The following is a 23,553-nucleotide window of genomic DNA, read 5'->3' as shown; positions in this document are numbered from 1 at the left end:
CAATTACCTAAATAGATTTTCATGCATTTGGCCCAGATGATTCAAACTACATCACCTGACTGAAACAGTTGCTCCAAGAAGTTTCATGTTAGAAGTCCATATGAATCCTTTCCATGCAACGTGGAAAGGCGATCAAATCCTGATAAAATACATGCAAGGTCTGTAGAAGATTTGGTAAAATCAGCAAGAGGTTTCCTGTCAAATGCAACACACTAAATGTTTTTTCCCCAAAACAAAAAGCAGAAAAACTTAAAGTAGAGGTACTTTTTATTTTCAAATTGAACCTGAAGTCTTTGCATTGGAGAAGGACTAGCTTAACACAACCATAAACCCAAGCATGATAAAGGCTGTGGATGTCAAACCGTACATATTGTTGCTAAAACAGAAAAACTGCTTTGCAGCCAGAGTCAGAGTTTCACTTTCTGTCCTGCCTTTTAGTTTAACATGAGCGCTGGCCCAAAGGGAAAACTGAATACTGCAAAAAAATAAAGTTAAAAATTGTATCTGATGACCAAATGGCAAATTTCCCACAGTTCAGTTGTGCTGCGGGCCAGTGTGGGCAGGGTGAGTGTCCGTTCAGGCAAGATGCAGAATAATGCCCCTTCAAGTCTGCGTTTTGGGGGCATTTTGGGGGAGCAGCAGTCAATTCAACAGCAGATCTTATTCCAGGTAGTTACTGTAAACAAAAAAAAGGAGAATAAGTGTAATTTCCTTTCCGGTTAATGAGCTATGTGCCCCTCAGTTTTAGGGTGAGAGTTAAACGAAGTACTTACGCATTTCTCGACCAGCAGGCCATCTTTGAAGAAAAGCATGTATGGTGTGATGCCGTCCTCACGGTAGTCCAGCAGAGCCACCATGCCCTCTGGGTTCATGGACTCTCCTGTGAAAAACTGAAAAGGAAAACATGCATCAGGAGAACAATATCAGGCAGACACAAACTGAATGACAAAACATGCCGGAAGAGTTTTTCATCTGAAGCTACCTGATAGTTCTTGATGTTTCCGATGATCTTCTTAACTTCTGGTTGGACGTCGGCCATGAAGCTCTCCACTCTCTCAGGGTTGGTCTCTTGCAGCTTGGACTTGACACTAGGCATACAAAAGGCATCTTGTAGTGGTCAACGCTTAAAATCAATGCTTTTCTTTATTTTAAAATGATTTACAATCTGAACTCTTAAGACATACGCCTTGACGTAGTCCTTGATGTACGCCATGTACTGCTTCTTGTCGAAGCCAGTCTCCTGCAGCTTGTGGTTGAGGATGATGTCCACACCAGAGAATGTGGCTGACTCGTTGCCTTCACACGCCTCCTCAGCAGAGGCGTTGGCTGAAATCAAAGCGTCGTCAAACCCTTCTGTCCTGGTGACCGTCTAGAAAACGGGAGGAATAAAGGGGGGAGCAAGAAACATTTATTTGCGTTACATCACAAACATGGGAAAGTTTAGGGTGGCTGAATCGTTTTCAGTGATCACACCAACGTTCTGGCGATTGAAAGCATACACTTTAGTGTCCAAGGTCATAGCATCATCCGAGTTAATAAGGTAAACCACTCCACCATCCTGACCAATCAGAGTACAGTGATCCAGTTGTCCTCATTTGCTTTACATTTTTAAATTCAATCTTGTTCAAATTTACTTGGAACTGAATGTCAAAACTCTTAAATAACCTGGAAATTTGCAACACAACAATTTGCTCTCAGAAGTTTCAAGTGGCTTCGCTTCATATGGAAATTGCCATTTACATTCTGAGCAGGAAGTTTGACTTAAAAATCTGCAAACTTTGTCTTAATTTCCGAAAAACTTTCAGTTTGAAAGCGGCTGCCAAAACTTGGATGTCAGAGTGCTGGTTGACCCAACTCCTGCCATCCATCTTGAGGGAGGCAACAGAAACCCAGATTAAAACCATAATGGTTTCATGCTGTGCTTAAAAACAGCTTACAGTTTATCTAACCGTTCTTAAACTTTATTTAAATTTAGCAAGATTTCAGAGAAAGTGATGGAGCGACCAGGGATCCCTCAGACTGTAAGAATAACTCCCATCAACAGCAACATTTTTAAAACTACAGTTGGCAACAAATGAGGAGTAAAGCCTTCCTAATTAACCCGCCTGTAATGTCTTTGTTTCTCTGTAAAAAGCAGAACATCAAATTAATATGCTGCACAAAAAGGAACGAATAACTACAAAACAACGGAACCATAACAGGTACTGGACCTTGGGCCGCTCCAAACCTTCGCAGGTTGGAATACAGACTTCCAGGGATGACCCTGTTGCATTTCCAACTGGGAAAACCTCACTTTCAAGTACAAAGACAACATGAGTCTGTTTTTTACTAAATGGAGTAAAATACATGCAGGTGGTTGATGCGTTTAAAGACCAAAATAGAGAGTGGCAGTTTGATGCATTTAAGGAATGGGAGAAAGAATCAGATTTTGCAGTATCAGAAACTCCGATCATTAATCAGAGCCGATCGAGAGTAAATTTCGATCCCTGGCTGATTGCTCAGAAGTGAAACAAAGGAATCAGAAGGAATTCATTGTGGTTTTGTTCTCCAAATATAATTAGACATCGTATGGAATATAAAATCCCGATAATAAAAAAAACGGGTCAAACATGACAAATATTAGGAAGGAAAGTGAGAGGCTTCATAACTCCAGTGGTTCTTTGCGTTTAAGGAGGGAACAGGAACGGTGAATGCATCCGAGTTTTTAAAAAACCCGTTTCAACCGATTAAAATGATTAAACACTGAACTCACCTTTCCTTCAACTTCGAAGAAGATTCCGCTTTCAGATTCTTTTACTTTGAACGTGTCTGAGAACATCTCATCATCTGTTGAAAGAATTAGGGGAAAAAAAAAAAAAATCTTACCACAAGAAAAACGGACCAAGAGCTGGGTGCGCCATTTACTCAAAGGGAAAGAAGCTCCCTGCTTAAACCCAACTTTGTGGCACATTTCCCAGCGTAAGAGTCATAAAATGAGCCGGTAGCTAACAGCCGCAGCTACATGCGGCTGGAAGGCCACAACACTCACTCCATAATAGCGTTTAAGAGAGCCGTTGTGGTAAAACTTGCACAACCAGTGGTTTCTGACGGTATTTTGTATTCTTATACAATTACAACTTTCCGATATAACAACTAAATGTGTAGTTAAAGCCCTCATCTGAACCTATTAGCCAATAGGGTGGGAAACGGTCTGAATCACCCCTGATTTTTAATTTTTTTGGGGGGGGGGCTCGCGCTAACTTCTCCATCACGATACCCACGAGTTAGCCAGCTAGTTGCGCTAACTCAAACCTCCAACGGAAACTAAATCAAACTTCCGCGGGCGCAACACTGACCAAAAGCTTAGAAAAGATTCAATGGCGACTACTCACTGGTGAGGATGCACTTGTAGATAATCATTTTTGCTGCTTCGGTGTTAAAATCTTCAGAGACAGAGAGCAGGCCAACCGCCCCGACAGCACGGCAGAGGAAAAAGACCGATCAGGCCGCGAGCCGCCGCGTTTACATCCTGCTGATGTCACGATGACTCAACTCCGACTTCCCGCTCTGCTGCCACCATGGAGTTGGTGGCCGACAGGGGTACTACAACGGTGTTTCCTCCCAGTCACTGTAACTTTAAAATGGTAAATCAACACTCATGTAACACATATGTTGTGTAGTGTCACAAAAACAAACGATTGCCTTGCAAAAGTATTCATACCCCTTCAAATTCTTCACATTTTGACACAATGAAGACCCCAGAGTTTATTGCATTTTGATGGGATTTTATGTGATAGACCAACACAATGTAGTGCAAAATTGTAGAGGAAGGAAAGTGGTACATGGTTATCAAAATGTATACTGAAAAGCTTGCATTATCATTTAGCACCAACCTTTGCTGTATTTAGAGCTGCAAGCATTTAGTGGTGTGTCTATGCTCCACCAGCTTTGCGCATCTAAATTTGTCATTTATTTACAAATTAGCTCAAATGGAGTCAGACTGGATGGAGTGTCTTGCCACAGATGCTCAATTTTATTTAGGTCTGGACTTTGACTGGGCCATTCTAACATGTATGTTTTGATCTAAACCCTTCCAGAAGGCAAATCCCTCACCTGATCTGAAGTCTTTTGTAGCTGGGAACAGATTTTATTTCTGGATTTGAGTGTAGTTACGTCCATCTTAAACTCCGACCAACTTCCCTGTCCCTGCTGGAGGAAGTGTCCCCACACCATGATGCTCCCACCACAGACATGCTGTGTTCAGGGTGATGTGCGTTACGTTTTTCACCACATAGCGTTTTGTCAGCCAAAAGCTTTAACCTTAGTAAGCCTTTGCTTAAATCCTTATAACTTTATCCCTTACCTTTCTGGTGTTACTTACTCCTGATGATGGAGTTTGTTCACTAATGTTCTCCAACAAACCTTGGAGGCCTTCACAGAACAACTGGGTTTATACTCTGATTAAACCACACAGATGAAATACATACAAGGCAACTTCTCTGAGCAATTTGTTACACCTGATTTTATTTAGGGGCACCAGGTTGAAGGTGGGGTAATTAGAAAAGCAGGATGTCAGATTTTAAATTACAAAACATAATAAAAACCATATATTCCTTTTGTTCCTTTTCACAATTACATGCTTCTTTGTGTTGGTCTCTCACATGTGAGCTTGAGGAAATGCACTAAAGCTTTTAGTGCAACTTAAAATACATTAAATAATCTAAACTAGAATGCATAAAAAGAGCACATGTAAAAAATGACATTGTTTTGTTTGAAAACATGTTTAATCCCACAGCAATCATCCCAAAACTAAATGTTTAAGACAGAAACATGAGAACCACACATTACTTGTGAAGCAAATTTATTTCTCAATTATCAGCAAATTATTCCAGTACAACAAGCAACTTTTATTTGTCATCTCAATCTATACAGATGCTGAATCTCCCTGGTAAAACCCATATGCCTCCCTTCCCTTTAAGGGGAAACACAGTGGGATTAATTCAGCTTGTGAAAGGCAATTATCGAGTTCAATTATTTGCAATGTGAGGTCATTTAAAGTCAGGAAAAATAAACGGGAGTGTCCTATAACCAAATGTATATGTGCAGTGGTGGGGGATGGTTGCAAACCAAAAAAAGCTTAACTATGTTTAAAAAGCCTTCGAAAAAGGAAGAAAAGAAGCACAACTGAATACAAGTGAGACAAAGAAATAAAACATTTACAATAACACAAAAAATAAACATCTGAGAAATTATTAAAATGGAAAAGCAAACAGCATTGATACTTCACATTTGCTCCAAAAACCTCCTCCCACCAACGAGCGACTTCAATGTAGGAAACGTTTCCAAAAACCTGAGGATAGGTTTTACTTGGAAACAGTCTTAATCTCAAGGATGTGCACTGAACAGCTACAACTGTCCACACTCGGTGATAGCCAGCTTCTTTGCAGGAACCCCTCCCTTTGTGCCCAGCTCTCCCATCTGCTGCACCACATCCATCCCGTCCCGAACAAAGCCAAATGCTACGTGTTTGAAGTCCAAATGTTCCGTTTTCTTCAGCGTTATGAAGAACTGCGAGGTGTTGGTGTCCCGTCCGCGGTTAGCCATGGACAGGATGCCCGGGCCGGTGTGCCGAACGTCGAAGTTTTCGTCCTCAAACGCGCTGCCGTAGATGGATTTACCGCCAGAGCCGTCACTCTTGGTGATGTCGCCACCCTAAAACAGCAGAAAGCAATCATCTTTAAATGGTGAATCAAACCAAGTTCCTCATGCTCATCCAAACTTTTTATACATTTCTCTCACCTGACACATGAAGTCCGGTATGACCCTGTGGAAGATGGAGTTCTGCAGCCCGAAGCCTTTCTCTCCAGTGCACAGAGCCCTGAAGTTCTCCGCAGTCTTGGGAACGATGTGTGAGAAGACCTCAATTGTGATGGTGCCCAGTGGTTCACCGTCCGCTGCCACTTTGAGGAACACCAGTGGATTAGTGTCTTTGGAGTGCTCCTGGACTCGGGACATGTGTGGCGCTGAGGCCGATGAAGCGTCGTCCCCGGTTTGGTCAATGCGGCTCTGACATTCGCAGAAAGTCTTCTTAAACGACTCGGCTATCTCGGTGGTTTTGAACTTGGCCGCCAGCTGCTCCACCAAACCATCACCATCTGGAAAAATGAAGCAAAAGTTTAGACTAGAAAGAAGACGGCAGGAATAGCTTCTCTGGTTGGAGAGGTGACAATCTTTGCCTCCTTCAGGGTGTGATTAATAATTGAGTGCTTTTAAAGATGAATTTAAGTGCATCTTAAAGTGTTTAAATGTCTGACGACTATAAAACCACGGACTTTTTTCTTTTGCACATTTGTGTTTAGCACCCTTCAGTCTGATGGAGGCTAAAAACAATCCAGTTTAACAAAGTTCCATAAGAAGCCATCAAATAAATCCACTCAGGTTACATATATAGCTGGATGGATGATTGGTTGGAATAGGAAACTGAGTGCAGTAAGCAGTGTGCTATGTGCTGCGTGTGATGGAGAGATAGCAGAGCATACCTAAATGATGCCGTTGTTTTGGTTAAGATTATGCTTAAACATATTTCCCAGCTGTATTTAAAATCCCTGCTAAGGGACAAACTTCCATATTTTAAATTCCAAGTTTATTCCCATATGTTCCTATAAAGACATTTTAAATGCCTGGAGTTTTGCAACCCAGATTTGATCACAGCAGAGACGCCATTCCGATTCTTACGATGCCAGGCAGTATTTATATCCCATAACCCCACATAGGCTGCACAGCATTCATTATATCCTGAGATATTTCCACTCCACCACTGTGTACACTGTGTTCAGTATTCGTACCCGAGTAGTCAGTGGCGGTCCAGACAAGTGCGTTGGCTGAGGTGTTCATGGGTTTCAGCTCCATCGCCTGGGAGATGGTGTGGTTCGCACAAACCCTCAGCACTTGGTCTCTTCGCATCAGGATCCTATAGAAGTGTTTGTTCGGGTGGAAGAGGATCTTGAGGTCTCCGGTGCCGCGCTCCTTCCACTGCCCGAGGTCACGGTCCCATCGGTAGAGCTTGGCTCGCTCTTTAAACAGGATTTCCTCATCTTCCTCGCCGGACTTTGTCTCCACCTGAAAAGCGCCAAGAAGGGCTCAGAGATGAGTTGTCTGAAATATTTTAACCACAAAAGATGATCAAATATTTTTAGGTACCTCAGGTAGGGAAATGATAGGTTCAAAGTAGATGTCAGCGTTGTTAGAAGCCTCCTCTTCATCACTTCCCTCCTCAGTGTTTGTGACCTCAGAGGACACAGCAGCCCCAAATACCGTCGCTCCAGCGTTGGCCCATGAGAAATTGGCATCTGAATTAGGATCAATTATAAAACGTAATTCAATTATTTTGTAACACATTAAAAGAACCACGAAGAAGAGGAGCGTGGCAAAGGCGTTGTTAGAACAAACCGTTGGATCCAAAAGCAAATCCTTCGGTGTTTTTAGCTAGGTCAGCAAAAGAAAATCCACTGAGCGAGTTGAAGCCAAAGGCTGAGGAGTCTGGGACCAAAGAAGCACAATTCACAGTATCAGATTCTGACCAACAAAGTAATTTTTATCCCTTAACACACGAGTCCTGATAGTAACAATTAGTTTAAATCCCTTAAAAGTCCGAACCTTGAGCAGTTGTTGATGCAGTCGAAGTTGTAGCCTCCATCTCGGTTTTGGACTCCGGCTCTGGACTTTTCTTAGTAGACAGGTCTATAGGAGAGCTGCTGCTGGGAGTTTCACTCAGAGTCTCTGTGGGCTGGTTTACTGGTTGCCCATCAGGCTTGGTCTTGTCTACTGGTTGCCCATCAGGCGTGGTCTTGTCTACTGGTTGCCCATCAGGCGTGGTCTTGTCTACTGGTTGTCCATCAGGTGTGGCCTTGTCTACTGGTTGTCCATCAGGTGTGGCCTTGTCTACTGGTTGCCCATCAGGCGTGGTCTTGTCTACTGGTTGTCCATCAGGTGTGGCCTTGTCTACTGGTTGCCCATCAGGCGTGGCCTTGTCTACTGGTTGTCCATCAGGTGTGGCCTTGTCTACTGGTTGCCCATCAGGTGTGGCCTTGTCTACTGGTTGCCCATCAGGTGTGGCCTTGTCTACTGGTTGCCCATCAGGTGTGGCCTTGTCTACTGGTTGCCCATCAGGTGTGGCCTTGTCTACTGGTTGCCCATCAGGTGTGGCCTTGTCTACTGGTTGCCCATCAGGCGTGGCCTTGTCTACTGGTTGCCCATCAGGCGTGGCCTTGTCTACTGGTTGTCCATCAGGTGTGGCCTTGTCTACTGGTTGCCCATCAGGCGTGGCCTTGTCTACTGGTTGTCCATCAGGTGTGGCCTTGTCTACTGGTTGCCCATCAGGCTTGGCCTTGTCTACTGGTTGCCCATCAGGCGTGGCCTTGTCTACTGGTTGTCCATCAGGTGTGGGTTTGTTGTCTGCAGCTTCTGGACAGCTGGTTGATGGGACTGAGGCAGAGTCCTGTGAGGGTCCTGCAGGTCCACTTGATACCAGCTCGGCTTTGTTTAACTGGGCAGTCTGTAAGAAATGTTAGTTTAGTTTTTTCATGACTTTATGAATACATTCTTCTCAGTGTGTTGCTGTAAAAGTAGCAGGCCAACAAAAAGCTGAATAACCGACAGCACTTTTGACGTTGTAGCCTTTTCTCTACAGCAACAGGCCAGACAAACCTAACTTGTTGAAATTCAGACACCATTAGACCCCTGAGGGTCTGTTGGCAGCAAGCTGTCAGCTGTAGATACATTAAAGTCTTTGAGCTTTAAGTTAGGCCTTCCAAAAGAATTTCTTCCCATTGAACCTCCTCAGTTTGTTACTTAAAACCCATTTTAATGTATTTTATTGGGATTTTATGTGACACTCCAACACAAAGTAGTGCAAAGTAAGTGAAGTAAAAGGGAAATGATGTAAGGCCTTCTCATTCATTTTTGTGTGGATTCATGGCCATGTCTCGGTAGATTTGCAGTTATGCTGTACACATTTTTAGATGATAATTGAACTCTTTAAGATCTCTATAACTTGGGATTTTGTTTTAACCCCAACCCTGCTATTAACATCCCCACATTTTTACCCCTGAACTGTGTTCTTTGGTCTTCATTAAGCTGTTTGTTCAACTTGATAGTGTTCTTAAAAGCCTTCTGAACCAGTTACAGTCTAGAATGGCACATCTACATGAATATCATCGGCCTCTCTAAACATAATGCATCCTGAATGCAGAAAGCACAGACCCTAATTGCATTTAATGCATCTAGAGGGCGACCTCTTCAACGGTGCAGCCGTTAGATCAGGATATGACCAGATGTGAGTAATGCAAGTGTTCTAATGTGCAGATATGGATAATATAGATGTCTTTAGTAGTACTGCCTGTTTGTAATCATTAATTTCAGCAGTCATGTTTTGTTATATGGGTTCTAAATAATATGACAGTGGTAAATAAACAGATATTACAACAGGAGATAAATGCTTGAGATGCAGATTCATGCAATGAACATGCAGGTTGTTACTAGATGGCACCTCCTTTGAACTTTGGGTCATATTCTGTGCATTGTGGGACATTACCAGGTCTTGTTGGGCTTTGTGAAGTTCTGTCTCAAAGTCTTCAGGCTCCTCATTGTCCAAGTCGCTGTCTGTGGTGCTCAGGCCACAGAAGAACGTGGGTGGAAGCTGGAGGCTCTTTGCCTTCTCCTCTTCCTCTGGTGTTGGTTTCTTCTCCCAAACAAACTGACAGTCTGGCTCTGAAAGCAGCACACAAAGGTTTGGTGTGAGGGAGCATAACTTAAATGCATTTTAGTTGCTGGTATGAAGGTAGTGTGGTGACTCAAACCAACACTACCCTGGTGTTTGAGTGGCTTACCCTCAGCACAGACTGCTGCTGCAGGAGGATCAGGGTAAAGCTTTCCACTCAAGGCTCTCACAGCAGACTCAAAGTCCTCGTCTAAAACAAACAAAAAAAAAAAACCAAAAGAACAAATTCAGTAAGACATCTCCCAGATTTAATTTCAGTTAGAGCATAAAAGGTTAGTTAAGAATTGCGTTTCCAATTTGATTAACCACTTGCATCTCTCCGTTTCCCTAGTAATGGTGATAAAAAATGAAAATAGGCTAATTAATAAAAAGGCTGCAATGGATTGGCGACCTGTCCACGGTGTACCCTGCCTCTCACCCGGGGAGCTGGAGATGGGCACCAGCTGCCCCTTGACGCATTATGGAATAAGCGGTATACAGGTCCTTCTCAAAATATTAGCATATTGTGATAAAGTTCATTATTTTCCATAATGTAATGATGAAAATTTAACATTCATATATTTTAGATTCATTGCACACTAACTGAAATATTTCAGGTCTTTTATTGTCTTAATACGGATGATTTTGGCATACAGCTCATGAAAACCCAAAACTCCTATCTCACAAAATTAGCATATCATTAAAAGGGTCTCTAAACGAGCTATGAACCTAATCATCTGAATCAACGAGTTAACTCTAAACACCTGCAAAAGATTCCTGAGGCCTTTAAAACTCCCAGCCTGGTTCATCACTCAAAACCCCAATCATGGGTAAGACTGCCGACCTGACTGCTGTCCAGAAGGCCACTATTGACACCCTCAAGCAAGAGGGTAAGACACAGAAAGACATTTCTGTACGAATAGGCTGTTCCCAGAGTGCTGTATCAAGGCACCTCAGTGGGAAGTCTGTAGGAAGGAAAAAGTGTGGCAGAAAACGCTGCACAACGAGAAGAGGTGACCGGACCCTGAGGAAGATTGTGGAGAAGGGCCGATTCCAGACCTTGGGGGACCTGCGGAAGCAGTGGACTGAGTCTGGAGTAGAAACATCCAGAGCCACCGTGCACAGGCGTGTGCAGGAAATGGGCTACAGGTGCCGCATTCCCCAGGTCAAGCCACTTTTGAACCAGAAACAGCAGCAGAAGCGCCTGACCTGGGCTACAGAGAAGCAGCACTGGACTGTTGCTCAGTGGTCCAAAGTACTTTTTTCGGATGAAAGCAAATTCTGCATGTCATTCGGAAATCAAGGTGCCAGAGTCTGGAGGAAGACTGGGGAGAAGGAAATGCCAAAATGCCAGAAGTCCAGTGTCAAGTACCCACAGTCAGTGATGGTCTGGGGTGCCGTGTCAGCTGCTGGTGTTGGTCCACTGTGTTTTATCAAGGGCAGGGTCAATGCAGCTAGATATCAGGAGATTTTGGAGCACTTCATGCTTCCATCTGCTGAAAAGCTTTATGGAGATGAAGATTTCATTTTTCAGCACGACCTGGCACCTGCTCACAGTGCCAAAACCACTGGTAAATGGTTTACTGACCATGGTATCACTGTGCTCAATTGGCCTGCCAACTCTCCTGACCTGAACCCCATAGAGAATCTGTGGGATATTGTGAAGAGAACGTTGAGAGACTCAAGACCCAACACTCTGGATGAGCTAAAGGCTGCTATCGAAGCATCCTGGGCCTCCATAAGACCTCAGCAGTGCCACAGGTTGATTGCCTCCATGCCACGCCGCATTGAAGCAGTAATTTCTGCAAATGGATTCCCGACCAAGTATTGAGTGCATAACTGTACATGATTATTTGAAGGTTTACGTTTTTTGTATTAAAAACACTTTTCTTTTATTGGTCGGATGAAATATGCTAATTTTGTGAGATAGGAATTTTGGGTTTTCATGAGCTGTATGCCAAAATCATCCGTATTAAGACAATAAAAGACCTGAAATATTTCAGTTAGTGTGCAATGAATCTAAAATATATGAATGTTAAATTTCCATCATTACATTATGGAAAATAATTAACTTTATCACAATATGTTAATATTTTGAGAAGGACCTGTAGAAGATGAATGAATGAATAATACAAAGACCATGTTTTTATTTGAGGATAAATACAGAAAGATGATGTTTTGTTTTTCAATACTGGCAGAAGATGCATTTCTAAAGCTGGAGTCAGGCATGCAAAAACAACGGTATTAAAAGTGGGTAAACCATCTCCTCAAAAACAGCACAGAATTCATAACATCTGTTAGAGTTTCTAAACGAGTAAATAGTGGATTAGGACAAGGATACTGAAATAGATCATCTTAAAAAAAACAAGCCAATAATACGACTATCAACTGAGACAGGCTTATTGAAGATAACATGCAGCAACATAGCTGGGTTCCATTATAGAAACTCACAAATTAAAAGTTAGGATTAGTTCAGACGGGTCTGTTAAACAAAGTGAAATGAACAAACTTTGATTAGGTTCTGACATATTTCTCTATACATCTAAAATGCCATTTTCATAATTTCTGAAATTTTTCCACCAGTGTGTGACATATTCTGTAGGATTCAACTGGAAAAATAAGCTCTTATAGGCAAAACCTGTAAATAAGTGAAATAGGGTCCAGTAACCTGGTGGCATAAGTGTGCACACCCTTAGATTACTAGAAGTCTACCAGGAGGAGACTCCCAGCTTGCCCTCTTTAGCCGATAACTAAACTCTGTCAGATCTGGTTCTGGATTTTGTTGATATTGATGCACACCTGGACTCACCATGAAACTCCTCTTTCTAGCAGACAAGAAAGGACAAAAGCAGCCCCACAGTATCATGCTGCCACCCCCATGTTTCACTGTGTGTACGCACGGCAGTTCAAGTTGGGTTTCATAACGCACAACACATGACATAACATTCTTTCACAGGTTTGGGGAGATTTTAGCCAGGCCTTGCTGTTTTCTGTGGAGGAAAATGCTCCTGTTTGACATATGGAGGTTTACAGGGGATTGTTGTCACATGTAGAACACAAAATTTCCTGCAGCTGTTTCAGTGTTGCCTGCAGCCTTCTCAACCTGTTTCAGCCTCATCATTTCATCTGTTTAGGAGACACAACGCGTCCTTTCTCCTCATTGACACCGATAATTATGGCTTCACATGAAGCAGATGTAGATGTCAGGAGAATACCACTTGAACAGCTGAACTTTAGGTCTGGATAATCAGATTAACTATAACTGACAGTCTATGAGACCTCAACAAGACTGAATGCTGAAAGGTGTTGAGTTGCACAGGACATACCGTTTGTGAAAATAGATTTTAAATGATCTGTTGAGGTATTATTTTCTCCTCATTAAAAAAAGTGGCATTTTAGCTGCTTCATTGCACTTTATATGAATCAACTTTAGGTCTCACCATCAGGTTCATCATCACTAGTGTAGCCTGGCACATTTTTGTAGCAGAAGAAGGTGAGAGGGAGCATGAGTTTCCTGGCTAAAGCTGCCTGTTCAGCAGAGGGCTCCCTGACATACACGATCTCCACATCGGAGTCGTCACCCGACCCAGAGCTGGATGCTGCAGCTGCCTGAGCAGAGCCTATGATACAAAAGACGGAAACAAGATTAAGCAACATGGCTTTGAAGATAACATAAAAAACACATTTATTGCAGTTTTAAGTGCAAGTGTTAGATACATCCACACAGTAACATAAAATCACATGCGCGACAATGAAAAGCATGCATGTGATTTACTGCAGTGAGAAATGACACTTCTCCTAACGCCTGTGGTAGAGTCTACCACTAAAAGTTGGACGCATGGTAGAACTACATTAAACCATTCGAGCTTTACACCTAATTAATCTCTGCTGATGTGTGGGTCATCTGCAAATGTCTCAGACAGCAAATTACATTTCATGCTGTTGCTACACATCCAGCACTAAAAATGGCACTGTGACGCTCGCACAGTGCATGCCTCCCTGAAGGAAGATCCTCTGTTCTCAGATCACCTTACAGGAAACATTTCACTTTTACTGAAGTGCCTCCTACTGCAGTTCAAGACGCTACTTTGAGTCATGCACAACCGCCTGAACATTTAAAAAGGACAGTTATGAACAGTAGAGGCATTTCTGGATTAATTTAAGGTTGTTTGAGTAAAACTGCATGCACAGGGCTTATGTGGTGTCCAACTATTTACTGGTAAAAATGGTACCTGTAACATCAAAGATGACATTAGTTTTGATGCTTTCTTGTGCACAAGATGCTTACATCTTGTTATGCAAAAGCTAAACTAGATGTCAAGGACTGAACGTCAACACACTCAACATGCAACATGTTAGCTTCAGTTTGTCGTTTTTGTCCACTCCGTGCAAACAGGTTATTGTTTGTTCCAGTCAGGGCCAGCCAGGTGACAGCTGAGAGGTTTTAACACACACTGCAATAATTAGAGTACCTGGGGTTTCAAATTGGATGGCGGATGTGCTGGTCCAAAAGGCCATTGGGTTATCTTTGAAAAGCCTAAAATCCAGCCCTAAAGGATGACGGGTTGTTGTTGGTGAAGAGACACTAATTATGAGGCTGGTATGTTTCAGAAAACAATGCCAAGACTGTTCAAATGGGAGAAAGCGTAACAGTGTAATAACCCAGTGTTAAGTAACTCGTTGAGCGTTCCTTACAATTCAGGATGCAGTTCTGGTCAGAGGGTCGCATACCCTCATCAGTGTGAATGTCATCTTATTGTTAGGCTTTCATGATTTGTTTCAAGCGGAACGATTCAACGGCAAAGTGAATGATTTTCTCAAAACAACAAAGTGCACGGATTTGAATTGATTTTGGACGTTCCGTCATCTACACACAGCCTCAAACATAACCATGCACCACCACGTTTGGTCCCTCAGCAAGTTACAGAGAATTAGCCATCAACAAACTTCCTGGCTGATTATTTGACCAGCAAAGCTCATTTAGAGCTTTTAAGCATGGTCTAAAATGTTCAGTAGGACTGAACATGGACACCAAATTGTGTCCAAGTTCCAGTTGTTTATTTGAGGCCAAGTTGAATAATGTGGAAGTAGGCCTAGGAAGCAAAACAGACACCCAGCATGATGCTTACACCACCATGCTCAACACTTGGTAGATGATCCTTAGGTTTCAAAGCTCCATCTTGATTCCTTTTAACATATTTCTTGCTATTTTAGCCAAACAGCTCAATTCATGCTTCATCTGACCATAAACATTATCTCCAGAAGGCCCCTGGCTTCTTTCTTGGCTGGTACCCTCTCAGTCTATGCTGATATTAAACTGGCTTCACTGTAAAGAGTCACACTGGTGTAGCACCAATCAATTCATGGAACGCATTAGCCTTTGTGGTTCCTGAACATCCCAATTTCTAGATGCACACATCAGACATTTGTAGAGAATTCAATCCCGTATAAAGCTATTACTGGCACAGATTTTAGCCAATTCTGATTTCTGTGAGACTTATAAGATATAGGAACAGCATTTAAAATATTGTTTCCCTTGTGAACAGTGATTTATATTAGGAACAGAGGCAGCATCTCACCCGAGGAGTCACTCTGCACCATTATGCTAATATTTAAAAAATGAGGACACAATGAAATAGAGAAGACATTTCAAGCTGGCTTCAGATTAGTAAAGTTAACACAATGAAACCGCAGACTGTGTGGACTTCCTAAAGGATGTAGATCGTCACCTCAACTGAGATTTCCGAAACGCTGCCAAGGTTTCCAGTTCCAGCATGTCCCCCAACAGACAGAAGTTACAAGCTCCAAAGGATGAAAGGAGTAACTTTGCGGTACGGTTCTACCTTCTTGTTATCTGCTGACAGTTATGCTCTCTCTCGTAGCCTGAATGAATGGCACAAACATGCCCCAACATGTCGTAGAAAATACAGATTCTTTTTAGCTTCTAAAAAAATCTCACCAATACTGAAAATGACTAACTTAAAGCCTTCTACACCTAGCGTAGCAACTGCATCCACATGCAAAATGTTTTAAACGCAAACTCATCAGGAAAACATCGGACGATGTGAGTTTCTAGCCAGACCAGTCAAGATGAAAACTGGCCGATTCTGTTCACCAGACAATTTTTTTGTTTGGGCCTGGTGGGTGCACCAACAGGACAATGGTTTTGGAATGGATAAAGCAGGCCAACATTCACTTTTTGAATGACACTGACCTCCCCTTTATTCAATATTTGTTGACTGTAGCTCAACGTTGGGTCTGTTCCTGAAAACCAACCCATTTAACTGGGCTCTGCCATTTTTGCAGAGAGAACAGGTCAAATATCCAGCCAGAATTGGATTAAATCTGGATTAAAGTTAAATCCATAATAAATTCCACCTTGTGCACCTTATTCCTGTTTAAAAAAATCATTGTTGTATAAACATTATACCTTTAAAGAGCATATGGATCATCAAAAGCCAACAGATAATATGGCATTCATACCAATGATGAGTGAATGTAATCTAAACAGAAGTGTATATGCAGGACTGTATCTTCTGGCTACTTTGGTTCTGTTTGCACAGATTAATACATCTAAATACAACATGTAGTTTCACATATTAAACAGCAACACTGGCAGAAAAAAGGGTCTGAGGTTTATGACAACTATTAATATACTTTGGTGATGGGTCAATCCACTTGGATGACCAAACAGAGAAGGAAAAGGACAATATGATGAGCAAAAAAAGCTTTCATAGATATTACAAAAAATATAAAACAGTTATTCTGACCTGTATGCATTTTGAATGCTGGCGCAGGAAGCATAGCCTTCACTGAGCTTCCACCATCTTTGGCTGTCAAACCCGACACAGATGCAGATGCTTGGGACTCTGATTTAGGAGAGCCAAAAATCTTCTGAACGGAATCAGTGCCGAAAACAAACTTTGGGGGAGACACCACAGTCTTCATGGGATTGACTGGACTTTGAGATGCAGCAGTTGGCCTAGTGCCAGGAGGACTTGCTGTACGTTCCCGTGTTGTCTCTTCAAGAACAGAAATTGCTGCATGCCCACAAACGGATGGCGTTGTGCCTTCAGATGCGGCTGCCGGTCCTCTTTCTGGTGTCGCAGCGACTCTCGTCGTCACAGGAGTCATGAGTTCTGCTTTTCCCAGTGCCGCCTTGGATTCTTCGAAGGCCTGCTTAAATGTATTTGCAGTCTCTTGTGTCTTAAACCTCACAGCCAGCTGCTCAACCTTACCCTCTCCTTCTTCGGCAAAGTCCAAGGCACTCCAAACCCAGGCCTTCTCTGCCCCTTTCATGGGCTCCAGCCTCATGGCGGCTGAGATCCAGTGGTTGGCACAGAGCTTCAGCACCTGATCTCTCCTCATTATCAACCTCACTCGTTTGGTGTCATAATTCTGCAAGAGCTTGAGGTCCCCAATGCCTCTCTCCTTCCACTGCTTCACCTCTTTGTCATAGCGATACAGCTTGGATCTATGGCTGAAGACCACCAGCTCGTTTTCCTCCCCTGTAGAAATCTCCACCAAGTCAGGCAAAGGCACCACAGGTTCAAAGTACTGCCCGTCTCGCTCTTCGTCCTGACTTGTATCCTGCTCCTCGTCTGTACCGGCCGAGGCCCTGCTCAAGTTGAGCTTCGCGGGGGACTTGGAAGGGCTGATGCCGGGTTGGAAACTGAAGCTGAACCCACCCGTGGATTCTCCGAAGCAGAAGAGGTTCTTCCTAAAGGGGCTACTGGCAACAGGGGTGGTGTAGACGGATGAGTCAGCAGTATCGTCCAAAGCTTCTTCTCGTAGGTCATAGTTATCCCACTCCAAAGTGGGGCCTGTTGTTTCCCCTTGAGGCCTGATCCCAAGACCGGAGACTTCGCTTGCCGCGGTAACGTCTCCCTGCGTGTCATCACCTTGGATCTTCGTTTTCTCGTCTGTCAAAAAGAGCTTCAAGTCTTTCAAACCGGACTTCATCTCTTCTGCTTTTTTGATGAGGTGTGCTGTTCGTCCAGTGTCCATGAGCTTATGGGGCGTCTGCAGAGGGATATCCAAAAGAAGTTTCTGACATTCCTCAAACTTCCTTTTGAACTCCTCTGCTAGCTCTGTGGTTTTAAATTTGGCGGCCAGCTGTTCGGGTTTAGCGTCTCCATCAGAGAAGTCGTTGGCCATCCACATCCAGGCTTTGTCTGAGCCAGACAGGGGCTTAAGGTTCATGGTGGTGGTGATCCAGTGGTTTGCGCAAACCTTCAGAACTTGTTCCCTTCTCATGAGCACTCTCAGCCGGCCGTTCGTGTTGTTTTTCAGGAACTTCAGGACCCCCACACCACGCTCTTTCCACTGACTGGTGCAAGAGTCGAATCGAAAGAGTTTGACACGCTGGGAGTACAGAACCTGTTCATCTTCCTCACCCGTAACCAGGTCCACCTTCTCAGGCATCTGGACCACTGGTTCAAACTGGATGTCGTCATGTTCCTCTGTTTTATACATGCCCTCGTCTTCCAGGTCATTTGAAGCTTCTGCTTTGGTAGGGGTTGTCTGTGACGATGAGAAAACCTGCTCACCTGCCCCTGAGAAACCTTTGAAATTGGGATCTTTTTGGACAAACTGGAAGGTCCCTTCAGAAGACTTGGCCAAGTCTGCAAAACTGAACGTATTGGCTTTTCCAGCAATTAATGGATTTTGATCCTTTTCTATTTGGTTCACGGAAAGTGTAGACCCAGTCTCTTTCTCCTTGTGTTTGTCAGCCATGTTTTTAAGGACACTGGAGGCTGACCCTGATGGGGTCTGATTATCAGATGAGGCAGAATCTTCCGCAGAGTCCTGAACTCCAAACTTGAAGCCACCAGCTGGGATGGGCATTGAGAAAGAGAAGCCAGAGGAGCTTGAGGTGACTGGCACAGACTGAGGAGTTTCAAACTTGAATGCAGCAGATGAACCTTTTTCCTTATTTTGTCCAAACTGAAAAGTACCGCCGGTGCCAAAAGTAAATGCAGCTCCAGCAGGCTGGCTAGATGAACTCTTGGTTGCGAAGTTAAAACTAAAAGACGAGGCAGAATGTGCTTCTGTGCTTGTGCTTTTAGCATTAGGGTTTGGGGTTTTACAGGCCACACATTTATTAAAAGAGGATTTATTTCTCACGAGACAGCTGTCACAGTCCCATTCTCCTTCCTTCTTGCCAAACATGGCCTCTAAAGAAGGATTTGGATTTGGAGTGTGGCAGGAAACACACTCAGCTGCTGATGCCTCATTTCTGACCAGACAGGCATTGCAGTCCCACGGTCCATCCTTCCTGGCAGAATCACCCTCAAGTCCTGATGATGTTGGTACATTTGATGCTGCTGGAGCCTCAGCAGATGATTTTGGAGGCATGTGTGGACTTTGACAGGAAACACATTTGTCAGCAGATGCTTCATTTCTTACATCACAAACATTACAGTCCCACTGTCCGGGCTTCTTGCTGAAGCGTGCAGCAAATCCAGCGTCAACGGCACATGCAGGGGCCTGTGCAATAGGAGCTTCTGGTGCCGGAGCAATCTGTGCGATCATGGGCGTTTTAGCTGCAGTTTTAGGAGTTTTACAAGAAGCACAACTGTCTGTCGACGCGTCATTCTTTGCAGAACACTTGCCACAGTCCCATTGCTCTGGCTTGGTGGCAAACTGTGAGCCAAAGCCAAAACCAAACGGACTGGCTGTTTTGTCAGCGGGTTTTGAAGAGCTGACACCGAATGTAAAAGAGGAGGTTCCTGAAGTCCCAAAAGCACTGAATCCAGTAAATGTTGAGCTTGAACCACTTGGCTTTGATGAATCCGTACCAAATTTAAAGGTGAATGGACTGCTTTTGGTTTCACCAGTAAGCTGAGGTTCTGATTTTGATGAAGACTGTGGATTGGCAGTGCTGCATGCTGCACACTGCATAGCCATTGCTTTATTTCTTACACAACACACAGGGCACTCCCATTCGCCGTCTTTAAGAGCAAACCGGGCTACCAGTGAAGCAGAGTCCTTTGAACTCTCCTTCTTCTCTTGTGGTTTTGGCTTTTCTGGCGATTTGAGCACCACCTTTTGGGCTTCTTCAAACTTGGCTTTAAAGAGCTGCCTCGTCCACTGTTTTGAAGCGAATGGCCAGCTGTTCAGGTTTAGGCTCTTCATCTGCATAGTCAATGGCGTTCCAAACCCAGGATTTGTCCGAGGCAGCATTAGGTTTCAGTAGCATGTCTGCAGTGATGTAGTGATTCGCACAGATCTTAAGGACCTGTTCTCTTCTCATCAAAAGGCGGACCTTTCCTTTAGTGTTGTGTTTTAGGATTTTAACATTGCCAATTCCTCGTTCTTTCCATTCTTTCGTCTCTGCGTCAAATCGATACAGCTTTGCTCTGTTGCAAAACATCTCCTCCTCTTCCTCCTCGCCTGTTTTCACATCTACTTTATCGGGAAGAGGGACAATCGGTTCAAAGTGAGGACCATCTTCGTCCTCCTCAGCATGTGTGCTCTCGTTGTCGCTCTCTGCTGCCTTCTCCAGCTCTGGTGCCTTCCCAATGCCAAATGCTGGGATGGTAACTTCACCAAACTTAAACGGTTGCTCCACCTTCCCAAAGAGACTTCCAGCTGGTGTTTTCTGAATGGAATCAGCAAACGAAAAGCTGGTTATGTTTTTATTACCGAAGGTGAAGATGCTCTGGTTGCTGGGGGGTTGCTCCTGCGCTGGGGGCTTCTCTGGACCTGCGTCAGTTTTTGGGGGGAGGTCTGTGGTGAGGAGGCCAAGCAAACTTTCACTTTGTTTGGTTTGGGAAGCAGAGAAACTAGGATCTCTTTCCATGGATTTTATATAGGTATTGAATTTAAAAGCAGGTGAAGGTGAAGACTGAGCAGCTGCCCCTGCTCCGAAACTCAGCACTCTGGGGACGTCAGCTGAAGTCTGCTGGTTAAAGGAAAGCTTCCCAAAGTCCACAGGCTTCCCCTCAATACCCTTTGGTGGCTGAACAGGGACTACAGATGGCTTGGTGAAGTAGCCAGGTTCAGGCAGAGCAGGATTAGTAGTCTGCTGAGCAACGTTCTGGCCATAATATTCTTCACTGTATGGAGAAAGAAGCCCTGTGGCTTGAGATTCAAACCGAAGAGGGTCTTGCGGAGGGTAAATGCAGGGTGGGGCTGTCTGCAGCGGAGGCGTGTGAGTGGGCGCCTGGTAGGCATACATATGCTGCTGTGGAGGAATACGGTTCACACCATACATTGGACCCTGTGTAAAAAGAAAGAATAAAAATATAAATCAGTTAACAGGTGGTAAAAGTTTATTTCTATAAATGGATGTTAGATGATTATAATCACCTTGGTGGGGGTTACATTTGCTGCTGTCCGCAGTAGATACTGAGAGTTATAAGCAGGGGACTGGTTGTAATAAACAGGAGGGCCTGTGGTGGCAACTAGAGAGACACAAAACATGGAAATATACTTTTTTAAAGTTACAGTGCCCACAATTGCACAATTATTGATAGCCTTTAAACTATTTCATTAGGATTTTATGTACTCATTGAACTTTTTCATATTTTGTTACAATGCAACCAAAAACTCCTGCGTATTTTAATGAGAGTTTATGCGATGGACCAATACGAAGCTGTACAAAACTGAGGTGGAGGAAAAATGACTTGTGGCTTCCAAACAAAAATCTTAAAACATTAAAACACATAAAAATACTTCGATCTAAAGTAATCTTTCTCCACAGGTGGGTCACCTCTAAAAAAGGTTCGCAGGACTTTTTCTGAGCAAAAAAAAAGAAAAACAAAAAAACTATGGGGTCTTATCTTTTCTTCCTACTTACCATAGGTGGCGATAATGTTCTGTAATGAACAAGTAGACACCCACTCTTTCAGAGTACATGCAAAGTTTCTTTACATATACTCATTAAACATGGCCAAACCTTGGCAAGTCACACACTGTTTGGGATACGGTTTTTCTCTGCACGACCTCTTTGTAAATCATCGAGATAAAGCCCTCTTGGTTTGTTGCAGCACTGTGATGAGAGGGTATGCTTCCCTTGCCACTCAGCAGTAAAAACACCTCTTATCCTTCAGTTCTACCAATCTATGGAAGATGATGTGATGGAAAATTTAGAAAGCGCCTTTTGTGCTAATTGAGGTGAGACACTGCCTGGCCTAACAAAAGGTCAATTCTCACCTCTGCTCTTCTTAGAAGGGGGCCAGGCTACATGTGTTTTATATAGGAAGGTCGGTATCCTTTGTCGGCAGAACAGTTTGGCTCAGCTCAGCAACACATGGCTGATGCTGGAAACTGTCTCCCTTATCAGAATAAACTAATAAAGCTGATTGAGTGATGATAATCGATCTCTTTCTTTGGTAAATATGATTTTTTTCCATAACAATGGCTTCTAAGTCCTGGTTAAACTGGAGAGAAAACACAAACAGGCTGGGTATTGAACCTGACCTTGGAGGTGCCTTATCTACTCCAGACTTGGAGGTTGTTTATTCTCCCATTTTAATTCCTGCAAATTCAAGTTAAGGATATTAGTGTTAAACCCAAAGTTGAACTTGTTGTTGCATAAGTTTAATCACAGCAGTTTTGTTCACCATTTAGTTGTGGATGGAAACTCAGAGAAACACTTACTTGTTTTACATTAATTAGCTGAAACTAATAAAATCAGCAATATAATCTGTCAAAACAGTTCTCTCTGGTTGTTCTGATTGTTATATCATCCTTTTGATTATTGATTGAAAACGTGAATTAAAAAAAGGAAAAATGTCCTCGACTTGGGTCAAGACTGTTAGTAAGGAGTGCTTGTGGGTCCCAAAGAGTGTCCACCTAAAAACCTTTGATCTGAACCATTGTAGTTGTAGGTTAAAGGTCATTGTCACGCTGGAAGGTGAACCTCTACCCTCTATCCTAGTCGTAAGTCTTTTGCAGCCTCCAACAGGTTTTCTTCCAGTGCTGCCTTGTATTTAGTTACATATTCCAATCAGTTTCTCTGTCCCTGCTGATGAAAAGCAGCCCCCAGCATGATACTGTCACCTCCATGCACCCCAGTGAGGAAGGTGTTTTCATGGTGACATGCAGCGTTAGTTTTTTCCTTGGTCTTCATCAATGTTTTGTTCAAAAAGATGTACTGTTTACTAATTAGATGGTTTCTGATGTTAGTTTGTCACACTAGACTTTATTAAGAGGTGTTGAGTAAAGAAACGTCTTTGTTACACAATACTTTGTGTGGATCTTTCATTTATGATTTTGTTAAACCCAATGAAGTTCGTGGTCATAATGTGACGTTTCAGGGGGGCTGAATACTTCGGCAAAGCAGTGTAGATCCATGCAGAATACTGACCAGTTAGGGGGGCTCCATGGTAGGACTGGACAGGGGTAAACGGCTCCTGCAAGTTCTCAGCCCTGTAGGTCTCTCCATACATCTTATGATGAGGAGAGCCTGAGTTTACTGATGAGTTGTGTTTCAGATCATAAACCTCATTCTGGAGAAAAAACACAATAATGCACAACGTGGTTTAGGGCTAATTTATGTTTTTATTCCATTCTGGTTGTATATTGTGGATGATTTTTTAACTCTGTGAACAAATTGCTTTAGGAGCAATCTCAAAGTATCCTAGTTGCTGTTGTGGTGACACTTCTGGGAAAACCTTGCAAATAATCTGTAGTTAAACCTTATTTGTGTATGTATTATACATTTTTGGTGTGAAATGATGCTGAAATTAACTTTAACTGACCTTGAGGGCTTCTACTTGCTGACATAACATCTGAAGGAGACATTTCTGGTCTTCAACCCAATGCGGTGGTGTCTTGGGTGAAATCTACACCAAAAAAAAAAAAGGCAT

General features: G+C 43.2%; 2 protein-coding genes across 2 annotated transcripts in view; both read right to left on the bottom strand.

Annotated features, from left to right (window-relative positions):
* Positions 1-249: 249 nt before the first annotated feature.
* tpt1 (tumor protein, translationally-controlled 1) lies at positions 250-3,524 on the bottom strand. The gene is made up of 6 exons (XM_047370644.1): positions 3,372-3,524; positions 2,753-2,826; positions 1,185-1,369; positions 983-1,088; positions 774-890; positions 250-676 (listed from the first exon to the last, which is right to left on the bottom strand). Exons 1-6 carry the CDS (start codon positions 3,397-3,399, stop codon positions 674-676), a joined length of 513 nt encoding a protein of 170 aa, XP_047226600.1. The 5' UTR covers positions 3,400-3,524; the 3' UTR covers positions 250-673.
* A 1,299-nt stretch (positions 3,525-4,823) lies between these two features.
* The window catches only part of ranbp2 (RAN binding protein 2), a 40,519-nt gene continuing 21,789 nt past the window's right edge, over positions 4,824-23,553 (bottom strand). The window contains 14 exon segments of the mRNA XM_047370171.1: positions 4,824-5,691; positions 5,779-6,134; positions 6,825-7,098; positions 7,180-7,328; positions 7,429-7,518; positions 7,636-8,533; positions 9,572-9,747; positions 9,867-9,947; positions 13,177-13,356; positions 16,507-19,820; positions 19,822-20,960; positions 21,050-21,144; positions 23,052-23,193; positions 23,446-23,529. Of these exon segments, the coding sequence (XP_047226127.1) occupies positions 5,386-5,691; positions 5,779-6,134; positions 6,825-7,098; positions 7,180-7,328; positions 7,429-7,518; positions 7,636-8,533; positions 9,572-9,747; positions 9,867-9,947; positions 13,177-13,356; positions 16,507-19,820; positions 19,822-20,960; positions 21,050-21,144; positions 23,052-23,193; positions 23,446-23,529 (7,284 nt within the window). The 3' untranslated portion in view covers positions 4,824-5,385.

The sequence above is a fragment of the Girardinichthys multiradiatus genome, chromosome 7 (assembly GCF_021462225.1).
Source record: "Girardinichthys multiradiatus isolate DD_20200921_A chromosome 7, DD_fGirMul_XY1, whole genome shotgun sequence".
In the NCBI taxonomy this organism is placed as follows: domain Eukaryota; kingdom Metazoa; phylum Chordata; class Actinopteri; order Cyprinodontiformes; family Goodeidae; genus Girardinichthys; species Girardinichthys multiradiatus.
This window is presented reverse-complemented; position numbering and strand designations above follow the sequence as displayed.

Excerpts from the sequence above, each read along its gene's own strand:
- tpt1 (XM_047370644.1), bottom strand. The coding sequence starts at position 3,399 with ATGATTATCTACAAGTGCATCCTCACCA. Across the intron at positions 1,089-1,184 it reads ATCAAGGACTACGTCAAGGC|TGTCAAGTCCAAGCTGCAAG; the intron begins GTATGTCTTAAG and ends TTGTATGCCTAG. Across the intron at positions 891-982 it reads GAAACATCAAGAACTATCAG|TTTTTCACAGGAGAGTCCAT; the intron begins GTAGCTTCAGAT and ends TTTCCTTTTCAG.